The sequence below is a fragment of the Artibeus jamaicensis genome, unplaced genomic scaffold, assembly GCF_021234435.1.
Source record: "Artibeus jamaicensis isolate MK-2021 breed Jamaican fruit bat unplaced genomic scaffold, CSHL_Jam_final contig_233, whole genome shotgun sequence".
NCBI classification, from domain to species: Eukaryota; Metazoa; Chordata; class Mammalia; order Chiroptera; family Phyllostomidae; genus Artibeus; species Artibeus jamaicensis.
In genome coordinates this window covers 61,833,871-61,854,601 of record NW_026521486.1, presented here as the reverse complement: position 1 = coordinate 61,854,601, position 20,731 = coordinate 61,833,871, and the positions used below count along the sequence as shown (strand labels likewise).

General features: G+C 39.4%; 1 protein-coding gene across 1 annotated transcript in view; it reads right to left on the bottom strand.

The window, feature by feature from the left end:
- Positions 1-20,731, bottom strand: part of HMGA2 (high mobility group AT-hook 2) — a 127,668-nt gene that overhangs the window by 98,456 nt on the left and 8,481 nt on the right. Inside the window, exon 3 of the mRNA XM_037136034.2 lies at positions 16,058-16,108. Within this exon, the coding sequence (XP_036991929.1) occupies positions 16,058-16,108 (51 nt within the window). The remainder of the gene's footprint in view (positions 1-16,057; positions 16,109-20,731) is intronic.

Here is a 20,731-nt window from a genome sequence, read left to right as displayed (position 1 = left end):
AGGGAGGGACTGGAGTGACACACCTAGAAGCCAAGGAGACTCCCCCCGGGCCTTTGGAGAGAGCATGGCCCTGCCTACACCTCGATTACAACTTTCAGTTTCCAAAATCATCAGAGGATACATTCCTGCTGTGGCAGGGCATCTGAGTTTGCATTACTTTGGTTAGAGCTGCCCTGGAAAACTAATACAACACCTGAAGGGCGAGGTTCATCAGAAGAACTGTCAACATTGCAAATGGCAAACCAAGGAAAGACTGGTAGGGGGACAGGAAGCTGCTCCCTATAGCGGAAAAGTAATGGACTAGAAGTCAGGAAGCCTGGTTTTCATCCAAGCCAACAGGGTTGTGTGACCTTGAGCCGGGCACATTTCATTGCCCGGTTTTTATTCTGTCACCTGCAGAATACGAGAGAATTCAACTGCATGATGTCTGAACTAAGTCTGGGGTTATTGTTGGACAGGTCGAACATCAAATCGATTAACGTTTTCACAGTTACAAAATCAGAGTTCTGGCATTGCCTCGACAAGGCCTCAGCACCAGACAGCGGGACACAGGAAGCAGGACTATGGGTTTCTCTTGGCCACATCCATGGCCGCACCTGCAGTCCAACCGCATGTATTTGGGTCAAGTAAGGCCCAAGGAAGTTTGCTGTGGAAGTAAAGCAGCCTGTCCTGATAATCTTTACAATTTTTCCTTTCATAAATAGTTTTTTATGCACTTCCAAGATTTTCAAAATGTCTCCAGCTGACTAAAGTAAGCTTTGTTTAAATAATGGTCACCACCAAAAATAAAAGTCACTTATAAATCATGAATTTTTAAAGTGTTAATAGAAAAAAGTGTTAATCCAAAGAGGAAAAGAAATGCTTTATATACCAAGGTATAGTGGAGAATCAGAAACCAGTAGGACCAATAGGACATCGGCAATAAATTTATTAAACTTATTCTCTAAAAGGACCTCACAGTGATCAAATCTTCAAGTTTTTGTTCACTGGTTAATATGCCCAAATATCACCATCATAAATTTTGGTCATGTAATTAATCAACCAGTTAGTCTTTGTCACTCTTAAATTTTAATATTCATAGTTTGAGCTATTTGCAAATCTAGTTTTTCTCAGACTACAGTTCAAAATTGAGATACTTAGCTGGTGAGGCAGCTTGACAATCTGCCAAGTGTCTGCACACCAGCACAGTTTGGGGGTGTTGGTGTGTGTGTGTGTGTGTGTGTGTGTGTGTGTGAGAGAGAGAGAGAGAGAGAGAGATAGTTGCAATTTTTTTAAATTGCGGAACCTCATGTTGTTGTAGCATTCTCAAATGTGGATATTCCGAAAGGTCTCAACATAGTAGGATTCCACTAAACTTCATTCTAGAGACTAGGCCCGATAGTCAAACTACAGTTAACAGGACATTTCCTCCAATAAACATCTGTCCTTGTGGACACTTAAAATCTGTGTGAAATGAATTTCTGGGGCGGGGGGGAGTATTTTCCACACCTTCAGGACTCTGGAGACGTGTTTCAATACATCCCAGGAGGGCAAACAGGTACTCAATCAGCCTGTTGTACGTGGCCTCAGGAAAAGCAGGTGTGTCACACTCCTGGGCCAACTCTTTGCTTCCTGGTCTCTGAAATTGGCAGAACTCTTAACACAGTACAAAAGCATACGTTACTCCAGGCAAGTGGTTAGCTGTGTGCCAAGCCCACCTATGATTTTGCCTGGGCCAGCCAGCCCTTTTTAATGAGGGACTGTGGAAGAGTTACTGCGTAGCCACAGACAGGAACCTTGGGCCAGATTTCCCCTCTCCACCCCACTGCAGCCATGCAAAGTTCTTGTGTGTTTAGAAGAGAAGACAGATCTTAATATCTGTCAGTACGGGAAATGCCCAAACTCTCAAGCACTTAAAGTCTTAAAAGAGAGTACCTCTTGTGGTGGATACACAAATCTACACAGGTAGTAAAGCTGTGTGGCACTTAACACACACACGCAAACAAGTACATATAAAACTGGGAAAGTCTGAAGATGATGGGTGGATTGTATTCATGCTGTATCCTATTTGAGAGACTGTACTCCATAGTTTTAAGAAAATGCCACCATTCATGGGAAACTGAGCAAGGTGTGAGAGATTTTTCAGTATAGTTTTTTTACAGCTGCATATGAATCTGTACGTATTTGAATTTTTTTAATAATATATTTGTTGGAATTTGAATTAAAGGGAAGAGAGAAAAGGCAAGAAAGACACTTTTTATTTTAAAATATATAAATGTTTAAGACTATCAATATTTTGATATTTTTCTTATTTAGGAATTTTGAGACAATGCAGAGGACTCTGCTTCTGACCATTTGGCGGGGGGGGGCGGAACGGGGCAATAAAATCCAGACAACCTTGGTGGAATACAGAATGTCTCAAAATACCTACCCCCGCCAGCTACTTTTTATGGTGAGTACTTTCAAATGCCACAATATTACACACAGTTTGTCAGTGTTGCAGTAAGTTAAAACTCATCAGTCCCATAAGAGATATTATGATTCATGAGCACAGGAAGCCTAGTTGTAAACCCAGTGCAAGCATCTTTGCTAGACTAATGAAAGGGCCTGGAACTGCTTTCCCACACATCTGCCTCAGCTTTCATTATGGATTTTAACTGGGGAACCTGATCCGATGCTGGTGTTCTCGAATTTGGATATTCCTATTTGAGAACCAGAGAGGGACAGGAAAAGCAACTAAATTCACTGAGCACCCACTATGGGCCAAGCACTGTGTACTGAGCTGCCTAGACCCGGAAGGGTGGGACCTATGCGTGGTGAACGTACAGGCTCATGCCCCAGACATGACATCACACTACCACTCTGCCCACTCAGAATCACTGACTTAGAAGGCCAAAAACGATTACATGATTCAGTGGCTACGGTCGCAGACAGCCATGGAGTGAAGGGCCCCAGGAAAGCAGCATCTACAAACCTCAAATGGACAGTTGGGCCGTTATAGCTAGTTTTATTAGGATATAAAAATATATGAAGTTATCAATGGGGATATTTAACCAACTTCTACTCTCCACTACTCAAACTTAAGTACTTTCAGACCCCAAATTAAACATGAAACCAAACAGAATTGAGGCAACAAAACAACATCAAAAATACAGTACAAACTTGAGAGAAAGCTTTTTGCATCTAGAAACTCTAAGTATACTCAAGAGAGTTAAAAACTAAAACCAACAGCACATATAAAGGATCTCATATCTTAAACATGACTATATGTACTCTACTCCCTCCCCCACTTTTAGCACTTTGGAACAGTCCTCACGGTTCAGCGCATGCAGCTTCGACACTCAACTTTACAAATACCACATTCTCCAATACCACGTCCTCACTTCCCTGCATATCACTTGGCCATTGTCCTCTACTGCCTGAGATCACTACAACCACCAAGGTCACTTCCATTCTAAGTAGTCCCCTATGTCCTGAAGTTCTCTTCTCATTCAGATATGTTATGACCACAGCTGTGGTCCTGTTTAGAACTTGCCAGTGATGGTTTTCGGAAATGCCGGTCTACAATCCTCTCCATAATGTCCATCACTGGAGACATCTCCTTGCTGATCTACCTCTCTCGGGTCCCTTCATCTCTTTGTGCCCACCTAGAGCCCCTGGCCCTCTCGTAACCTCACCCATTTTGCCATTAACTCACTCCTTGTACACAAACTCGACACCTTTAGTGTCAGAATTGTGTTAATACGTGTCTGTCATACATCTGGAAGGGGTCAGTTTTAGCTTTGCAACCACAAGAGCAGATGAAAATGAACATTTTAAGAGAGTAAATGCCTCTTAACAGTCATGCAGGACAAGGGTGGAGGTGGAAGATGGTGACCAAGGTTTTAAAAGTCATATAAATAACAAGACCAATTTAATTAACCCTGAAGTATTAAATTTTAACTGCTGATTATATATACTGCTATCACCTTATGATTGTACAGTGCTCCGTGACTTATAAATTACTTTCTTACGGTATTCTCACCACAGCGTAGAGAGGAAGGCACAGAAGATAGGATAATTATCACCCCCCCCCTTTACACATGAGCAAGCAGGCTCAAGGCTGTTAAAGTGACTTGTCCAAGGTCATATACAAGAAACTCATTAACTCAGAAAGCAGGTCACATAAGCCTTTCATTGCAAGCCTGGTGTTCCATCTACCACAGTGTCCGAAATCTCATTTAGAGCCATTTTTAGTGGATTAGAAAACCAGAACACAGTCAAACAGATCTGCGAATGTTGTCATGGAAAAGGAAAAGCTGACAATAAATTCTCACAGATTTAAGCAATAACTGTACAACGTACCATATTTTGAACATTTACTAGGAACTGGACTCTGACACTAAAACTGCAAGGGAGAAATTATCGGCCTTGTTTCACAGAAGAAGAAATTTAGGCTCAGAGAGGTAATAATGGCCTAAGGCTTCTCAGTGACAAGGCTCAGACTCGAGCCCAGGTCTGTGAGGACCCAAAGTGTACTCCAGCGTGCACTCCCCAAAGAGGAGGATTTATTTGGAAAAGGGACACACCAGATGTCCTCTATCACCATGAAGAGGGAGACAAGAGGAAATGGCCTGAAAACCGTGTAAGGAGAAATTTAGGTTGAATGTATTAGGAGCCTCCTGTCATACCATTACCAAGGGTACGCGTGACATTTCCTTCCTAGATGTACAGATTTCTCTATGACATTTAAGGGTATTTTTACATAAGTAGAGTTTTCTACTAACAGTACATTCAGGACTGTAGGTAAATCAATGTAAACATTTTCACAGACTCCAAAAAATTCATCGAAAGATAGAGCCATAAACTATGACACCTAAATTTTCACACAAATTTAAAAAGTTGTGTTTGCCTATGGATATAAAAACGTCAGCTTCCCAAATTGCGCCAGGGAGGGGAGTCTAACTTTTCATTGTAACTATGTTACAGTTGGAATCACAAATAGTAATTCTGAATACATACCACATTATAATGACCCCAGGCAGAAAACTTTTTTTTTAGCCAAAAAGAAATCATTCACAAGGGAATTCTCTACACCGTGACCGTGTATGGCCCAACCCCCTCATACTATACAACCCTGCACTTTGAGCATACTGTTAATCTCATAATGTACATAAGTCCACTTGCTTTATCACAGCAGAAAAATGTGGTACAAATCAGTACAGCATGAGTTAGTTCCCTGTGGATACTAAGGAACCACTAAGAGGTTTCAACGATGCAAGATTTCGTTTTGCTCCAGTAGGTGCTAACTATTGAAAAGGGATCCCATTGATATTCACTGAGATTGATGATTTAACAGCAAGAGAAGATTAAGACCATATTAGAAAAACTCACCATTTTATTGTGACATTAAATTGTGCATTTTAAATGACTGTATGTATCTCATCAACTGTCTAAACAGGAGGCAGAGCAATGTGCAAAATCATAAGCCCGACCAGTTTACTGATAAATGTTAATGTCCAGCAAAAAAGCAGGCTATCACTGGAAGAAGAACATTGCTAAATAAAAGCACAAAACCCACTATTGCTGTGATTTGAAGGCTTGCAACTGAGCACTCTAAATGGCTGATCCAAACAGAACATCATTAAACTCTGTACCACTGCTCTGAAAGGAATTATGAAGATGAGAATTAGGGATAGAAATGAGGTTGCTTTCATCCTGTGCATGTAGGAAATATACAGTCCAAAGAAAAGAAAGAGGAATAAAGGATGTAAGCAAACTTTACTTACTTCCAAAGGAGAAATTTAAAACTTAGTAAGAGCACAGGAAAATAAAAACGTTGTAGGATGGATAGCATTACCATACGTTGCCTTTTCGTTTCTCCCATTAAACTCACGGTGCACACCAAACTCGCTGAGTGTCGGCCTCTCCAGGGTGCAGGAGACCAGAGAAGGTCACACTCATGCCTTCTAGCTCCATCCTGGACCTATCCACCGGGACTGGGCCCAGGCCTGCAAATGCCTCACCAATTTCCATTCGGGAATTTGAAGAACATTAAAATTGGACCGTCTGAGAGAATAATAGTAAGAAATAAAATATAAGGATTGAAATTCTGTAATAAGAAAATTCTGTAACATCAGAATCATTTGGAACTGAAAATGATGAAAGACTGTGAACACATGGTACTTTACAGAACATGATACACTATGATCTGATGATTCCCTGGTCTTCCAGAGGGTAATTCTCTCACCTCTCTGGGCTTTGGTGCCTCCTGTGATAGGGTGCTCCCTCCAGACTGAAAATATTTGGATCGTCTGGAAACTTGGCAGTTCCGCACTTCCTTTATTGGTAATGTTCATGTTTTAACTTCTAAGTTATGTGATACTGCTACCTGTGTAATTCTGACTGTGAAACCCTTGCGCCTGTAGTGATGTAAACCTAGGATATTACAGTCCTTCCTCGGTGAAACCTTATTTGAATACCCTGCTGCTCTCTCACTTCCAACAGTGTGCTTCGCTGTTTGTTTCACTTGAAATTGTGCTTCCGAATGCCCTTGAAAGCAGTCAAAGAAACAATAGCATTATTAACTGATTTTCCTCCTGTCTTTATTTCCACGTTCATTCTAAAATTAGGTGTAAAGGCAATGGAAGACAAGCAATTAAAAATGTGGGGGGGTTTTGTCAAAAAAAAAAATTAGAAACTACCTCGGAAAATTCTTTTGTGCCAACAAGACTCTTTTCTGTTTCTCTGATGATCCAAAGCTGTGACAAAAATTCTTTTAAGGTACAGCACCAGAGTCTATTTTGGAAAGCAGAATTCTATTTCCAGGAGTGAGGGAATGGAAACATTAATATAGGGCAAGGCATTCAAAGTCAGCCTGGGTGATAGGGGCTCACAGCTTACGCCTGAAGTGGAAAGACTGAAATTCAAAATTCTTACAAACACTGCTTTGATGCCCACAGATTGTACTTTAACCCTTGTGTGGCTTCTTTAAAAACACAAATGATCAGATTAAAAAGAAAAGCCAAAAAAAATGCAAATTCAAATCCACATTCACTACCAGAAAACAAAACGTCAAAGACCACATTTTACACACACTACAGAAGTACGATTCCATTCGCCAAACATTTATTAAATCCTGCTATGAGCCTGGAACTGTACTAACATCAACAACTATGATCTATGGAGTGTTTGCGACATGTTGAATAAAGTTTTTTGATGACTTGTCATTTAGTTCTTACAAAATAATCCTATGAAATGAAAACTACTATTACCCTTTGTTTTCCACACAGGGAGACTGGAGTTGGTGACAATGAGCAAGTTGCCCTGTTAAGCTGATAACTAAACCCGTCTGAGCTCTTAATCACTTTACTGAATGCCGCCCTATGTCCTACAGGTGCTGAGAGTGAAAAAAACAAGCATGAGATGCTTTCTACCCTTAAAGAGCTCATTTTCAGTACAAAGCGTAGCACTATTCAGAAATATTAAAGTGTATATATTATCAGTTGCTTTAACACCCAGTTATTTTAAAGTTATTTGATAAACAGAAATTATACTCAGCACGAACAAAGAAAAAAAATAGTGTATGTTGAGGCAGTAGCTCAATGGAGTTACCCTGGTCTTTCTGATTCCCAGTTACCTCCTCTTTTTGGAGCTGACACTTTAATATTTGACACTTAAATACCTATCGTGGTAAGCCTTTCTTAGCCAGATGAAATCTGACTCACTATTTCGATAAATTGAACATGCACACATTTGCTATTTGCCTGGGTGTTTGCTATGGTGATAATGAGAGAATTGCAACCTCAGGCCCACTGGAACTACAAATTCATAAATTATATATAGCTAAATTGAAACAATGATGGTGTTACCAGGATTTGGAAAGCAACATCATCAGTTGTATGGAAGGACTGTTCAATTCTAAACAATTCAAAAATGTTTGAAAACTGGAATTTAACCTCAAAACATCTAAAGCACACAGAAGATATCTAATGGGCTGGCTTCAGATCCTCCTCTCAGGTCCCAAGACTGCAAGTGCTCCGAGGGCAGCCCACACTGGTCCTGCTGGGCCACACACCCCAGGGCCTAGCACAGGGCTTGACCCAAACACTGTCAGAAGACTTTAGCAACACCATTAGGCAAACAGAAAATCACAAAATCAAAGGGTCTCAAAATTAGAGCTCTAGGGTCTACATGGTCCAGCCAAGCAAGAGAGAAGCAAACATGGGAACAAAAAAGTGTTCGAGCAGTTTCCTCCACATCTGTCTTGTCCGTCTTCCATACTGAGACTTCTGCACATAGTGTGTTCAAAGAGACACTCGAATGAATTTTCTGGTTTCATATAATGAAACTGTAGGACAAAGTGATAATGTGGACCTCCCTTGGTTATGACCTTGGTCTAGCCTTGGTCATAATGGCTAGAGTTAGTTATATGATCTTTCTTTTTTTTAATTGTTGTTCAAGTACAGTTGCCTCCATTTTCCCACCACTCGCCGTCACATCAGCCACCCCTGCCTCCCACCCTTGATCCTATCCCCTCTTTGGCTTTGTCCGTGTGTCCTTTATACATGTTCTTTGACAACCCTTCCCCCTTTTCTCCCCATTATCCCACCTCCCCTCTGGTTACTGTCAGTTTGTTCTTAATTTCAATGTCTCCAGTTACATTTTGCTTGTTTGTTTGTTGTTGACTAGAGAAGTTATATGAGCTTTCAACACCTAAACAGGACTCTTGACTCTTTCAGCATCACAAGGTAACCTTCCTTTGCCTGCACCTAAAGAACTAACATTGCAAGACCTGAGTCTAATGTAAGAGTAAACCCGTGAGATTCTTCTGGGTTTGACCAGAAGGCACGGGCTTGCTAAAGCATACCTATTCTTCAGCCACTCCACAATACTGAGATTTTGCTTCCTATAGCATGTCTGAAAACAGACATTTTATCTTCTCCTATCTCGCTCATTATTAAAAGAATGGATAAATAATGAAAGAAAGTCAAATTTCTATGTCCTGGCTGCCCTGAGTTACTCCTAAGGAGAGGGTTTAGGGGGAGCTTGGGTGTATCAAATGGATAGATGATCTGAAAACCTTACGTCTGCCATTACTCCCAGCCTCTTTCCCCCCAAACCTTTTACCAGCGTTGACACCCTGCTCCCGGGCCTGCCCCCAGCTGGCGGAAGCAACTAATGAGCAGCCAAGTGGCCAAAGGGCAGGCAGCAGGTGGGAGCAGGGAACACAAAGCTGAGAAGGGGACAGGAGGCTGGACCATCCACAAGCCCCATAATCAGTCCCTGGATAATAGAGCTGGTCCTAGCAACGAAGGTTTTGTGTTTTACAACCCTGAATGCTTGACAGTCATTAGGTACAGACAGAACATTCCCGTCAGACACTTAAACAGGAGAAAAAGCGTGGGCAAATTAAGTGATCTGCCCAAAGGTACTCAGCTCATTAAAACACGGAGGTTCTTATTTCACTCTGGAGTACAGAGAGGCTTCATTAAATCCCATGGGACTAAAAATTTGCCAAAAATGGTTAACTATTTGTGTCAAAACATTGATGGATTTGGACTAAAAAATTCTTTGATTTAAAAAATCTTAAAATAAAAGCATAGCCCATTCTTAAAGACAGAACAAAAACGTTCTCTTAAATATGGAGTAATAGTTTTACCTATGTTGCCTAGTTAAAAATACGTACATATTAATTTTATTCACATAGGACATGAGGGTGTCCAGTATTTTAGAAATATTTACCACGAATACTTTAGATGTGGGCGAGCGCAGGCAAACACGTATATGGTAGAAGAGAGAGAGGCTTAAACACACTTGCTGTCCTACAAAATGGCCACTGATTTCCACAATACTTGTCATCTAATTAGACTGCAATTGAGATAACGCTCTTGGCCAAGATTCCATGAATCTGATTATTTTTTTAATAGAGAAACAGGACATTTATCTGAATCACCTCCTGTCTATAATGTGCCATTCAACCACAAGTGGGGAAAAAACAACCCATATTTTCTCTTGATAATTTAGTTAAAACCACATGGCTATTGTGGTACTACACCAGGGTCATTTAAAGGGCAAACCCCAAGGCCATGTCTTTACAATTCTTAATGGTCAAGATCTGGTAGAAATGGGCCATACCAAACTTAACTGGATGACCAGGTCGGGGAGGTTGTCCATCTTTTTTTTCAAGACTGTGTTTAACAGACTAGTTTAACAACAGCACGTCAATGTTGAAAAGAGCAAAAAATTAATATTGAGACAAAATATGAATGATCAAATCCAATTCTTGCCTTGTGAGTATGGTTATTAGTGTTTTCTCATTTAGCCTTGCAATTAAAAAAAATCATTTTAGTAAATTTTAGAGTATGTTATTAAAAAACCAAACAACAAGTCATTCCCCTCCGCCCCACCCCCCAGAGTTCTGTTCTGTAAAGTTTTCCATTTTATCACAAAACATTGTTAAGGAGGAGATAATTTCAGAAAACATTGCTCACTAATTTTGAGAACCTATGTAGATCAGAGAATTTATATTCTATTTGCTGAGCATATATCAAAACACGGCTTCAGAGGGACCATCTCCCAAATTTGAAAACCTACTATTATTACAAGTTCCTAAGGGAAAATGATTTTACCTTCACATACTCCATTAGCAGAGAATTTTTTATGTTAAATTAAAGTCATTTCTTTCCTTCTGACTCCAGTAAAAAGTTGTCATTATCTGCAATATGCATTATATCAGTTTAAACCAGGGAAGTGTAAAACTACAAATGGCTACAAGTTTTTTAAAAAGTAACAAACATCTGGAAGGAAAAAGTAATGGAAATGAAGACCTAGGGTTTTCAACATTAGATTTCCAGGTTCCTCAAAATATTAATGGTTGGGATCTTTTGAAGAAATCCAGTGTTTCAATCAGTCTCGCTATAATGGGTTTTAATTCTGATTTACTTCCCTTACTTGATTTTCAAACCATCATTTATGTTTCTAGATTTCTACAAACTTGGAAAAACAAACAGCCCTTGTTGCCTATCTAGAATCCTCGTATGTTTGACTAACAAAAGAAATTACATCACTTTCCTGTGTATCACCAGCTCTTTAATGAAAGAAAGACAACTGTCCCCAGGAAGAGATGGACTAGGATGCATATTTTTAAATCAACATACTGCCACACACACCCCAGCACTGAATTAAGCTGATCGGTGAGCCCAGAAAACAGCTGGGCTTTGTTAGTTAGTTCCTAGTGACCAATTGAACTTAAGCTTCAGCATCTGGTCCTTGGGTCAATTTCTAGGTCAAGCTCAGTATCTCCAGAATCAATTTTTTTTAATTTAAAAACTATTAATTCAGATTGGAGAGTGTTTTCCTTTTGTTGTTAATTTCCTTTCTCAAAAAGACATTCTGTAAGCAAAACACCCAAAAACATCTTTTTCCCATTGATTTATTCTTTATTATTTTGTCCTTCTTTTCCTCCAGAAGCACCAGTGGCTTCACTAGGCAACATCTGGAGGGAGCCTTTCATACGTGAGGTTAACATCTTTATTTTTTCATTGTAGCCTTGAGCCTTAGCTCCATTCTCTAAAACTTTTTCCAAATAGTTTCCATCACTAAAGCAGATATGCGACAAGCTCCTTTCCTGGGCAAGTATTGAAGAGTGCAAATATGAAATGCCTTGATTCAGTTGACAGAAGGCCTGACTACTGAAACTCCACATGGGATCTGAGAAACCAGGGTATCATCTCTCATGTGCATACTGAGGCAAAGAGAAGAAATTCTACGTTTCGAATTGGTAAAACACACAAGACACCGAACCTCTACAATGAGAAGAAAGGATTATTATAAAACCATACTTAAAATGTTCCCTTTAACTGTAAATAGATTTACAATGTACTTTAGTATTCTTTATTAGCAATTCTCAAAATTTATGATATTTAGCATAGACATATTGAAGACACGATGATACCTACAAGGTACTTGGTTAGTGTGAGGCATAGCCTCACTCCATGTGTAACTACCGGTAGCTGTAAGTAGCAAGAGTTCAGGCTGTCAGTGATTATCTCCATGAAAGTGTACAGTAGAGTTGACCATAACTTCTAACATTTAGAGAGCACTTACTATATGCCATGCCTTTTGAATAAGTCCTTTGCATGCATTATCTTATTTAATCCTCAGAATGACTCTATGAAAAAGGTACTGCTCTTACATTTTTTTAAAGATAAGAAAACCGAACCTTTAAAAGGTCATGTAATTTGCTGGAGATTACAGTTTAGCGAAGTGACGGGCCAGAGTTTGAACCCAAGCCATCTGAATCCAGACCCTGCGTTCCCAATAATTAAGACTAGGAGAAAAGTTAGGTCCTGCTTCTCTTTCTTATATCATTCACTACTTCCAAAAAATATAAATAAATAAATAAGCAAACAAATAAATAAATAGGAAGTCCAAACTAACTCATTACAAAGAACAGACCTAAAATCTGACTCAAGTGAAAGGTAACCACCTAAATAGAAGTGCTCTTAATCAAAATCTAGTTAATGTCCTCACTGGATTGGAGGACATTAACTGGCCAACCCTCCATCTCCTGCAATAGCAAGACCGGCACAATTATTTTGGTTAATCTGCCTTCGAGTAACCGACCAATTATGGATCCCAATCACATCACATGAGAGGGTCACCTTGTAGACATGTTTTTTCCAGCCCTATTACATGGCACTATAGGATTTACAAGACATCTTTTTTAAATCAAAAAAAAAAAACTTTAAAAGAAAACTATCTGAAAGAATAACAGGGAAGCAATTTGGCTTTTAGGCTATGCACTTAACTTAGTAAATCCAGTCAACTGAAAAAATATATCTCTGATACAAGGAAATCAGAGAATGACATTGTTGGAAAGAACTGAATTGACTATAAAGTACAAACCCATTTCCTATGGAAAATGCAATAATTTACTTCTTCAGCACAAGCTTTCCAGTGAAGAACACCATTAAATGCCTTGCTGTGACTGGCTGCATACTCTGCCCAAAGGAATATATACAAGCAAAGAGGAAACACGCTGTCTAGAAAAAATATACAATTTCCTTTTATTTCCTCTTCTAAGCAGAGCAACTCTTCTTTTGGAACAAAGCAGTGGCTTATAACAATTTACTACATAACATTTTCCATTCAGACGGCCAGTAAAAATTAGAAGCCATGAGCATCAATGAGGATGACCCAGTGATTCTCAGAAAGACAAGGGTTCTGTAGGGGAAGCTTCACAGGGGCCTCTTACCCAGCAGGAAGGTCAGCTGCCTGGAATCCGTATCTCCACCAAGTGAGCAAGAATCCATTGAGAAAAAATAAACATATACTGCAATTAAACCATATTTTATTTCAGCTCGGCTGAAATATCAGTTGTGTGAGGATGAAATATCAGTAGTAGGAAATAAAGCTATAAAGACAGATAGGTATAAACTGTAGGAATCTCAAAGTGCTAAGACAGGTTGTAATTAATTCAGTGGCTGGCTGCAGAACCACAGAGGCTGGTGGGGGGGGAGGGGAATGAGGAGATATTGGTCAAAAGGTACATACTTCCAGGTATAGGATAAGTTCTAGGGATCTGTGATGTGATTACAGCTAACAATACTGTATTATACACTTGAAAGTTAAGAGAGTAGATCTTACATGTTCTTACCACAAAAAACAAACTAATTATTAGAGGTGATGGAGGTATTAACTAATGTTACTGTGGTAACCATTTTGCAATATGTATAAAATGTATCAAATCAACATGTTGTATTCCTTAAATTTACACACTGTTATACACCAATTACATCCCCAAACGAGCCATACTTGGTACCTGCTATGCTGGTTAACTTCCATTCTATTTTCTTATATTTCATTTCACTTCAGCAAAATTAATTTCATGACTTCAAACAACTTATCTATTTTCTAATATATAGCCTATTAGAAGGTTTATACAGGTCTTTCTTATTGATTAGTTCCATGGGGTAGGATATCAAAGTTCTGACGCTTGAAAATGGAAGCCCTATATTCATATATATGTATGTATGCCAATGCCAACCTAGTCAACAGAGTGCTCATTTGAGTATAATGCAAGGAGCACTTTTTGATGTCTGAGACAAAGTCAAAAAAGGCCTTGTAGCTTCCTCCTCACTAGCCAGAACACTCTCCAGCAGGCCTGAGTACATGTCAGAAGGCCAAAAACCTACCCTGAGATCATAAGGCTGGAAGGCCACCCATGGGCTGGTGCTCCAGTCATTCCCAAACGCACCCAGACTTCAAGCCAATCCTATGAAAGCACCAGATCTGTGAGTGAGGAAGCCTCCAGATTCTAGGTTCCCGGCACTGGAGTCACCCTTTACAGCTTGAGCCCTTGCAGCTCAGGCTGCAGATATCCTGAAGCACAGGCAAGCCTTGGGGCTGTGCCCGGACCATATACCTGACCCAAATAATCCATGAGCATAATAAAATGGCTCGTTTTTACATTATTAACTCTGGGTACGGTGGATTAAGCAGTGATAGGTAGCTGGAACCCTGTGTACAAGATCGGTGATAAATCCACTGGTTGTGGAGCCCATGCCTAAAATGCGACACCTAATTCTGGAGAACATAGTTTTAGACTAAAAATCAAGCATAGTCAGAAGAGAGTCACAAGAATGTTCATTTATGGGGGGAAAACTGAAAGGACTGGAGATACTCAAACCAGAAAAGAGAAAAAAGGATATATGTTGATCGTCTTCAAATATATGAAAGGCTATCATGAATGAAAATGAAAACAGTTAATCTGTATATTCCCAGAATAGAGGCCTCGGGAGCAGAAGCTAGAGGAAGTTGGATGGAAGAATTTTCCAATGTTCAGAGCTTTCTGGGAAAGAAGAGGAAGACTTAAGAAGTAGCAAGTTCCCTAATATTCATAAGGTAATCAAACATAGTCTAAATAGATGATCACCACCCAGTGAGTAGGTTTGAAGAGAATTCATTTGTTGACCAGAACACTGAATGAAATGCTCTTACTTTAAGGTTACACTGTAACACTGAGATGTGTTTAATCTAAAGATCAACCCCATTTGCTTGCGCTGAGAAATCTAATCCCAACACATGTTGAGCAGAGGGGAAAAAAAATACAAGATGAATAAATTAAATGAAAGGCAATACCCGGGTATAAAGAAAAAGGGATGGAGAACTTTAGATGAAGAAATGGCAAACTAACAGGAAAATACAATCCAGCACAGCAGCAAAGAAACCTTTAAAAAAGATGAAGCACGAAGCATAAACCAAGGAAGCGAGGCAGGGAGAGGCAAAGATCCCATCGTAGGCGATACTGGGTAGAGAGCGCGCCTTTCTTTTCCTTGAGAAACGGTTCTATTCACCATTGAGACTGTTCTGTCCGTGGGAAAGACAAACCAAAAAAGCATGGCAGAGTAGCAGCAAAGGGAACAAGTTCAAGTGGTAAAATGAGCAAAGCTCTTAAGCAGTCACTGAATTTCTGGCCTCAAATAGATCTGTCTGCCCGTAGGGTCAAGGGCGCTTGTGCGGAAACCAACTGTTGATACCGTCGGGATATAAGAATGACTAAGGGAAGCAAGAAAAACTGGAAATTAAAACCTGGTTTCTTAACAAAGCCAATATGGGAGGAAAAACACAAACCACCTAGAAAATGAGAGGTGTCTAGGGCAAAGCCACAAAGGAAACAAAAAAAAAGAGGAAAAAAAAACGTTAAAAAGTTATCTCAAACACATTTCATCTGAACTTTATCTCCATTTGTAATCAGCTTCTAAGGTTTCATAATAGCCTTTAACCTTCGTTACACAACCCACTGAACAAGTCATCTCATTGTTACCCCACTTGAAGGAAGAGTGGAGACTCTTTTCATATTGATAAGAGAGAGAAAAAGGAGTCAGTCCCAGGCAAGAAAAGTGTTCTGAGTAAACTCATGGAGCCTAATGGTAGGTAAGGGTGGTGATAATCTTTCGCTTGCCTTAACCCTTTCAAAGATTCGTGAAACCGTAAATTACAAATTCATGTAATTGATAAAATAAAAGCACGTTTCATTTAAATAAACAGACACTTTTTATTAGGAAAAAAATAGACATTGTATCTTATTACTCACCCATTTCCTAGGTCGGCCTCTTGGCCGTTTTTCTCCAGTGGCTTCTGCTTTCTGCAAAATGAAAAAGGAAGTCATGTGGTCTCCTACTTGACATTATTTATAAGTGCTGCACCAAGGCACGCATTTCAAGTTAAGCATGTTCCGACCTGCAGAGGTGGTATTAAGATTGTTCTCACAATCTCCTCTTTTTAGGTTCATCTTCTCCATTTTTGAGTCTTCTTCTTTTTCTCCACCATCTGATGTAAATAGATACCTATACAACCCTCACCCTAAAAGGCACCCCTGGAGTGAGTTTCTTTTATTTCTATCCATAATAAAAATTATTTCCATATACCCATAGTTATATGAAGTATTTTAGAAAAGTAATGTTTCTTAAGTGATGAGTTCCTCCTCTCCAAGTCACTAAAGTTACGTAAATTAATATTGATGTACGGCTTTATAATTTACAAAGCACTTCTACTTATATGGTTAGTCAAAACCAAGTCTAAATGTAAATAAGACATAAAATTCTGATTAACAAGAACTTTTGAATATTTCTACAGTTAATTCCCTGTTCCTTGCCAAAAAACAATCACTTATCAATCATTTCGCCTAAAACAGAGGGGAAAAAAACTGGAAGAAATCATCAGTATTTGTCTCTGAAATGAAAACTGTAGATATTAAAAATAATAATGAATATATACATTAACTATAATTCCACACTTAACACAGACCTAACCACCTTGAGGGTTATTTCATTGCTTTACTTCATAGAAGATTCTTCTGGTCTCATGGGTATTTTTTCCCTTTGGAATCTAAACTTAACACTGTCCATTAAGTAATTTCCCTGTTTACCATCTCTCACACACACACATCACATACTCCTTCTGTAAAAACAGGATAAAGAAAACTTAGTATGTACCTTTCTGTGTATGAGGATTATTTCAAAGCTATACAAATGCAAAAATATAGGTAGCTTGAGTCAGTATAACTTGTTTTGCATTTTACTTTGGTAACCTTGGGTGGCAGCCGGTAGGTACCTTCATACATTGATACTAAAATTACCTTTTATAATTGTCCACCCTGCCAAATGAGAATCTCCTCTTTCTCGATTCAATCTTCTGGTAAAAGTAGATGGAGACAGCTGATAGATAGATACATAGACAGATAGGAGATACAAACAAACAAACAAACAAACAAAGCCACAAGATTTCTCACCAAATAGCTTCCTGGTCTGGCGTTAGTATCCAACAGATCCCATGAACTAACCCAAACACTGAATAATTATGTTAGTTCACATTGATGTAGTATCTAAAATACCCCAAAGGGCTAAGTCATTCACATGTTATTTCAATCCTTACGAAGCTTTACAAGGTGGCTATTTTTCTTATTTTGCAGATGAGCAACTAGATTTCAGCCAGGAGAGGTAAATAACTCGAGGTCACACACCAAGCTGGCAAATGGCAGATCTGGGAGCTGAACCCAGTTCTGCTGGGCTCTAAGGACCGACTCCTACACTCTCAACAGTGCTGCTGCCTTTCCTTGGGCATTTGCTACCATAAGGAGATAGTTTAGTTAACTAAAATCCTCACTGATTCGGCTAATTTCCCCAAACCGAAGGAAGCCTGGTGGAGCCTTTGTCTATCTGACCATCAGACTAGGCACTTTGAATGCTTGTTTACTGCTTTTCCACGGCTGCACAAAGGAATCACTTATCGTCGGGGGTTAGTGGCAATGTCTTAATGTCGGTCATGAGGACGTGAAGTAGAATAAGTGAAAGCCAGGAAGGTCCAGTGAATCGTACTCTCCTGCTAATAAGTGTTGTCTCAGGGAAAGAGGGAGCTATCTTACGAGGAACACAAGCTCCATGTTGGAAAGCTCAGATTCAAACCCCTGCTGACACTATAGCTTTAGAACTTTGGACTGGTCCCTGAAAAACCCAATTTGATTTTATATGTGAAATGGAGATAATGTCTCCTGTGAGGAGTGAAGTGCCCACCACGAATGAGGTGCTCAAGAAATGTTCTCCCCCTTCTACTAAGATGGAACTCTTAAAGGGAAAGTTTTCCTTTAGGGTAGTCCAATCTCACAGAAGGCTCAGTCAATGCAAATATTCCATTACACCCGTCACCTTTAGAATGAAGCTTTTAAGAAACCCTTTGGCTAGTACATAGTGAGTTATAGAAGTACAAAATTCCCTAATACAGAAGCAGTGTCTGAGTTAGTCTTTGGGAGCATAATTTACCCAGTAGTAAATTACGCCAACGCAGAAGATAGAAATCCTTCCTAGCGTGCACGGCGATGATAGGTGGAGTTGAGGGGAGGAGGCTGTTGACCTTAAAGACTAGCAGAGCAACACCGGGTTCCCTCTGCACAGTTGCTATGTTTCAGGGTGTATCTAAATTCTGTTGAAGAGAGGGTTGTTTTCTAAAAGGGTTTCACTGCATTTCAGAGAAAGCAAATCTCTCCAACAGAGAGAAAGCCCTACAAATAAAAGGATTTGAAAATGAGCATCTCATTTACAAAAAGCCTATTCAAAAACAAAATTCACACCACTAGCGAAAGGGCAAAATATCACGACTGTCACTTGGATTTGTTAAAAGCAAACTTGCTCCGAGATCTTCGGGCCGGTGCTCCATGTAAACTGAAACCCTCTTCTGAGACTACATGTAGAAGAAACGCATTAGCTGTGCTGTGTGGCCTCGAGCTGGGAGGCTTTCATTGTTCTTTAAAACCCACATTATTTAATCATTCTGATCAAACTTCACAAAGGCTGCAAAACAAGTTAGGATTTTAGTTTATAAACTAGCATAGATTCGGGGGTTTTACATACTGAAGAACACAGGCTTTAATTTTTTCCCCTGTATTTAGTGTTCTTCATTCAGGATATTATTTTTCAATAGAGGACAAACAAAACATTTTGGGGGCTTCTTTTCTTTTTAATATGTCAACATATGCAATACCCATGGAAGTGTATATTTGTTTTTCCTCTGTCAGAGAAGAATTTGGTTCTGAACTGCAAACCCATGTATAATTGAGACAAAAATTCATTCTAAGTATTTCCTGCTTATCTGGGGGGTAGAGGTGGGGTGAGGGTGGAAATTCTACATTTGCAAGAATTGAAATTTCAGACTATGGTCAGCACTGTTATATTAATATATGCAGCTACCTTATTGTATCTTGTTAAAAGTGATGCCTCTTCCTTGCTTGTCTTCATTCATATTGACTTTTTTGAAAGTTTAGATTCAGAATTGTATCTTTAATTTTATGACATGCTTAGAAGCAAGTTCCCAAGAGCTGAGAGGAATGTTATATGGGAAATGTAATTATTTCTCTCTCTAAGAAGTTCTGGTACTCCAGGCTTTTAAATGCACTCTGCACTTAAAAAATAATTAAGAAAGGAAATTCATCGAACAAACATAACTCTTGAATTTGGAAACAGTGCTTTGTCTGGTGCACAAGATACAGCTCACTACACATTTGCTGAAGAGGGAAGGAAGGAAAAAAGAAACATTGCTGTTTATATCATGTGTATGTCTTGTTTCCTTCCTGCTATCAGAATGCTACAACTTTGTAGGACTTCTGGGTAAGACTTTTAGCAACCATGTAATCTAGCGCCTCCATTTAACAAACAAGAAAGCTTTTGGATCCCTTATGATCTCCAAAAGCCTAACCCCGTGGTTTATCAGGGAGCCAGAAGTCTCTGGGTACCAGCTAAAGCACTTCTGCGGTCCATGCTTGTACAGCTACCCTCCAAAGGTGTCTCAAAACCTAACTTCCAGCCTGCTTTTCAGGTTACTAGGGCTAACAGTCTACATTCTAGCAAATAGTTTATAAAATATTCGACAACACCTACAGCAGAGGAACTATCATAAGCTTCAGAATGAGATTTGAATTCAAATCCAGGAGCCACCATTGGCTAGAGGTGAACATGAGGTATGTCAGTTTCCCAATTGATGAATGAAGACCAGAATGTCTACACCGGAGGATAAAAGGTGATGCAAATGGAACGTGTCTGACAAGAGCAACAGCACTGAGTAGAGGCTCAAATTTAATTTCTTCTTCCCTCCACATTTCACAGTGCTACCCTTAAAAAATACCTCCCAAGTTTTGAAGTTTCCACAGTGATTTTTTGAGCATCATCTGACTTAAGTGTGGCCCCAATACTTCCCCTGTTTCACGACTGGGAGATTAAGCCATCTGCCCACATTCATAAGCAGTGGAACTAAGACCCAATCTAATTTCAAGGCAATAAAGGCTCTATTCTTCTGGGAGAGGCTCCCATACAAAATAAAATAGCCATGGGCAAATTTTTAAAAATCAAAACCTTCTGGGGTGAGAAGCAAATGAGTAGTTAAACGTAAAACATTTCCAAGTTTCCTGTAAAGACATGGACAGGAGCTGAGGGTGGGAAGCCAGAGAATTATCCAGTTCTGACTTCTGAGTCAAAGTTAGACAGCTATTGTTTGCTAACCTAAATGCTCTCATCATATTTTATGTGTACTGTGATAATGCATGAAAGCCAGAACTTTCCCATCCTTAATCAATCAGTATACATCTGAATAACAACCCCCCCCCAAGAAAGAACTAAAAGAATATTTAGGCATAGTAGACCTTGTTTTGTTTTCATGTATCTGTGTATGTATGTATGTATGTATAATATGTATGTATGTAAAGATGGATAGATAGATCATT